General features: G+C 37.3%; 1 protein-coding gene across 1 annotated transcript; it reads right to left on the minus strand.

Moving 5' to 3' along the window:
* Positions 1 to 1,408: 1,408 nt before the first annotated feature.
* Positions 1,409 to 3,359, minus strand: LOC113782535 (ABC transporter B family member 9-like). The gene is made up of 5 exons (XM_027328422.1): positions 3,168 to 3,359; positions 2,828 to 3,094; positions 2,486 to 2,749; positions 2,329 to 2,392; positions 1,409 to 2,019 (listed from the first exon to the last, which is right to left on the minus strand). The coding sequence occupies exons 1-5, from the start codon at positions 3,357 to 3,359 to the stop codon at positions 1,409 to 1,411; spliced, it is 1,398 nt and encodes a 465-aa protein (XP_027184223.1).
* Positions 3,360 to 4,327: the final 968 nt, after the last annotated feature.

Consider the following 4,327-nt stretch of genomic DNA (forward strand, 5'->3'; position numbering starts at 1 on the left):
ATATGGTGATTGTCACATTATTTTCCATTCTGAACAACAATAGAGGCAGGCTGTAAATTGGCAACAAAATGAAGGTTCTAGTTCTTCTAATAAGAAAGCTAGTAAAATGACTGGACCCACCATTTTAACTAGTAAAGAAAAATTTCACATGCATGTGAGTGAACTTGACAAGACTCCACCAGAAAAATCAGATTTAGATGTTTATTTAGAAGAAAGTAGGTATGCTTGTGATGCAAATGCGAATCTGGATGTTTTGGCTTGGTGGAAAGGGGAAAGATTGAGATTTCCTATCTTGTCGAGGATGGCTGCCGATATACTCTCCGTTCTTATTACAACTGTGGCTTCAGAATCTACCTTCAGTACCGGAGATAGAGTAATTAATGATCGACGAGCTTCTATGTCAGTTGAGACGGTGCAAATGCTGCTTTGCGGCAACAATTGGATCCACAGTCTTCATGGCCTAAAGAATAAGTCTCGCGTAAGTAATTGATTGGATGTTTTCTTTGTTGTTACAGTTTCATTAGATCTGATTTTCAAGAACTTCATAACTTTCATACTTTTGTTTTGTAGGAATCACTTGATGCGGCCGAATCAATTACATTTGAGGAAGTTGAACTTCTTGAATCATTCACAACCTGATTTGGTGGCTGTTGATGTTGATTGGTGCAAGCTGATTTCATTCACATGCTGATTTCCCAAGCTGATTTTGTTCAAAAGCTGCATCATTCACAAGTTGTTTTCACTCAAGAAAGTTGTGTTTAACTCTTGGACAATTGAAGTTAAACATGTTGGTCAACTAGGTCTAGAGTTTGGACATTTTAGAATCTGTTTAAAACTATTTGATGGCTGATGTTTAAATGTTTGGACTACTGGAATTGTGAACTGCTTGAATTGTGATTTTTGTATCTATTGCAACCGTAGATTTAGTTGTTGAATTTGCTTGAAAATTTTATTTACAGATTAGACAATAATGGCTGTAATGTCCAGGTGTTCGAGCTCGAGCCTCGAGCTCATCGAGCTTGTTAAGCTCGGCTCGATTTTGAACTCGAGTTCGATCTCGAGTTCAAGTTTTCAGTCGAATTTGATGAGTCGATCTTGAACAGCTTTTGAAGCTCGAATTACTAATCGAGCGAGATCGAGCTAGCTCAATTGGAGCTTCGAGTCGAGCTCGATTATCATGTCTAGTAACAGCTCGAGCTCGAGCTAGCTCGATTGGAGGTTCGAGTCGAGTTCGATTATCATGTGCTCGATCTTGATTCGACTCGATTAGCAGCTCTAGTTTTAACAAGGCTTTGATTGTGCTCATCCATGAAATAATATGATAATTAATATGTGCTTTTATTGCCCCTTGGGGTTGGCTCGGATGTAGCCTAGTTAAATCCCAAGGTCGTGTGTTCGAATCACCTCTCTATCGCATGTGCATTCTTGGGGATGGGATGCACAGGTGTCTACCTTTCTCAACAATCACACTATTTCTTAAAAATGCAACGGTGTCACTTCCTCTAATTGCTGTCAATCTGTGAGTCACAACAATTGCTGTTTTGCTTACCATCACTTGGTTTAGTGCAGCTTGAACTGCTTTTTCTGACTCTGCATCTAGAGAACTTGTTACCTCATCTAATAATAGGATTTTTGGGTCCTTCACTATTGCCCGTGCAATGGCAATCCGTTGCTTTTGTCCACCGGATAATTGAGCACCACATTCCCCGACATGAGTATTATAGCCCTGAGGTAATGCTGATATGAAGTTGTGTGCATTTGCTAATTTTGCAGCTGCAACAATTTCATTTTCTGTTGTATCTTCTTGCTTGCCATATGTTATGTTGCGACGAATGGTATCTTTGAAGAGTATGGGCTCTTGGCTCACCAAAGCTATCTGTTGTCGCAGCCATTTCGGGTTGTAGTTTCGAATATCATTGCCATCCAATAATATACATCCTGATTTAACATCATAAAATCTCTCTACTAGACTTATTAATGCTGACTTGCCATTCCCATTTTCTCCAACAAAACAACGGCCTGCAAACTCAAATTCCATTGCATCATATGTAAATTGGATGATAAGTGCCAAATAAATGAATATAGGTTGAATGGAAACTTAAACCATTTTGAATATAAAAGGGAGCTAAAATAATAGCAAAACAGTGTTGCAGCATTATCCTATGTTTCATATCCAATCAGTATTGATTTGACTTGTGTAGTTAAATTCCATACAATCAAATTCCAATTAATGTTGAGATTAACTGAATTAAACATAGTCCAATCCTATTAATCCTTTTCAATAAGAGCCTGGGTTTAACAGAAATTTGTAGTGTACAACTCTGATACAATCCAAGTCCAGTTGGAGCCTAAAACCAACAAGAGTTATAGAGTCCAGTGGATTGAAGTAGGTCTGACAAATATACACATCAGATGATCTACTGCCCATGAATTCAAGGGTACTAGCAAGAATTAAGAAAGAGATTCAGTGAAACAAACTTCGTACCTTTCCAGGAGAAATGTTCAAGGACACATCTTTCAGAATTTGTACATTTGGCTGAGATGGATAACTGAAGCTAACATTTTGGAATTGAAGGTCACCTCTTAGATTTTTCAGTGTCATGCCCGTTGTGCTACTGGAACCATTTGTCTCTTTGCTGTAAAAAATGTTATACAATGAACTAGCCAAAGCAGAGACTTTATTTGCATCTAATATCGTACCATTGGCTTGTGCAATTCCTACTGCTGAGGCTATGAAAGCCAAGTAAACCTGCAATCACAGGCCAGAGCTCCTAATTTTACACTATAAACTTCAATGAGAAAATGAAAGTATAATTGCGCTATCCACCTTGAAAAGTTCTGCCACAATTGCTTTCTTGTGTTCAACAAGAACGGAACCAATGTAGAAACACAAGGCACTTCTGAAAAAGTATCCAAATTGAGAAATGCCAAAGTTGACGCTTCTTATAATTCCTAGTCGGATCCAGTGTGTCATTTTGGTGCCAGATTTTTTCCGATATAACTCCATCACCTTATCTTCTGCACAAATTGACGCGACTGTTCTTATATTTCCAATGGCATCACTTGCAACTTGACTTTGCTCAGCATAAATAAGCTGAAAACAAGTGAAAATAAATAAGCAATCCTTATTCATGTTGCACTGTGAATACAAATATCATCTGATCAACCTCAGCATCTGCAGCAAATCTTTTGAGGAATTTTGTTTGAATGAAGCTTAGCATTGCCAACATAGAACACAATGCAACAAGTATCAACGTCAACATCCAGTTCTCCATTAAGGCTATGAACAATCCAGCAAAAACTGTTAATATATTTTGGATAAGGAGGGACAAGCCATCTTTCAGAAGGTTCTGCAACATTGAAGCAATGCAAGAGAGCCTTGCACCAACCGAACCACTGAGATTAAGCAATAAAAGATGAAAATTTAGAAAAGTTCTCTATGACTTTGAATAACGATAAAAAAAAAGAGAGTATCTTAGACAATGTTGATATACAGGTAAGCAACTAAGTAATTTACCTTGAATTTGAAGGATCATCAAACCAGCAAATTTCTTGATGAACAATCTTGTCAAATGATAGCAATGAAATTCACTTTATCAGCTTACCACTTGCAGCTCCAGATGAATAGTTTTGGGATAATACTGCTAAGAATGTGATACTGCCTATAAACACATACATTTGTGCCCAATAACTTGAATCTTTTTCTTGCTGACTAGGGAGGTTCATAAAAAATTGTTATAGCTGTTGCGAATAGGAACCCATATACTGGAAATGCTATCCCATGAACTATTGCAGAAAATGTTCCAATCAGTAAAATTGGTACAACATCTTTGCATTGGTTAGCAAGCCACTTAATTGAACAGGTTGAATGCTTTTGAAATTTGTGTCCCCTTTTTATTTCATTTTCTCTGCAACTAACCTGAGTATTAATACCACTATATTTTTTGGAAGAATGATTAGTACTTGATGACAGGTGCCGAACCTGTGCAATAATAATAAAAATACCTAACTACCACTAAAAGCAGCCAATAATTAATTCTAGGTACTGGAGCAGGGACTCTAGGTGTGCAATAGGTTACTTGATTCACCCTATTCCCGAAAAGTTTGCTTAATCCGATATACCAGAATTAATTAGTTGACAGACTTTACTAACAAGTAGACAGTGGCAAACAGGGTCGTCCTCTCAGAAACTGGGGATATTTGTCTCTTTGAAGTTCTAATTGACAATGGGGGGCTTTATCGGAGTGAAGATAAAAATAATTACGCAATTCAACTAAAAACGAATAATTAACTAGCACAAATTTAGACAGGAATTAAATCAAGAATA

The sequence above is a fragment of the Coffea eugenioides genome, chromosome 9, assembly GCF_003713205.1.
Source record: "Coffea eugenioides isolate CCC68of chromosome 9, Ceug_1.0, whole genome shotgun sequence".
Taxonomy (NCBI): domain Eukaryota; kingdom Viridiplantae; phylum Streptophyta; class Magnoliopsida; order Gentianales; family Rubiaceae; genus Coffea; species Coffea eugenioides.

Excerpts from the sequence above, each read along its gene's own strand:
- LOC113782535 (XM_027328422.1), bottom strand. The coding sequence starts at position 3,359 with ATGTTGCAGAACCTTCTGAAAGATGGCTTGTCCCTCCTTATCCAAAAT. Across the intron at positions 2,750-2,827 it reads TTGTGGCAGAACTTTTCAAG|GTTTACTTGGCTTTCATAGC; the intron begins GTGGATAGCGCA and ends CTGTGATTGCAG. Across the intron at positions 2,020-2,328 it reads GCTCCAACTGGACTTGGATT|GCCGTTGTTTTGTTGGAGAA; the intron begins GTATCAGAGTTG and ends TTGAGTTTGCAG.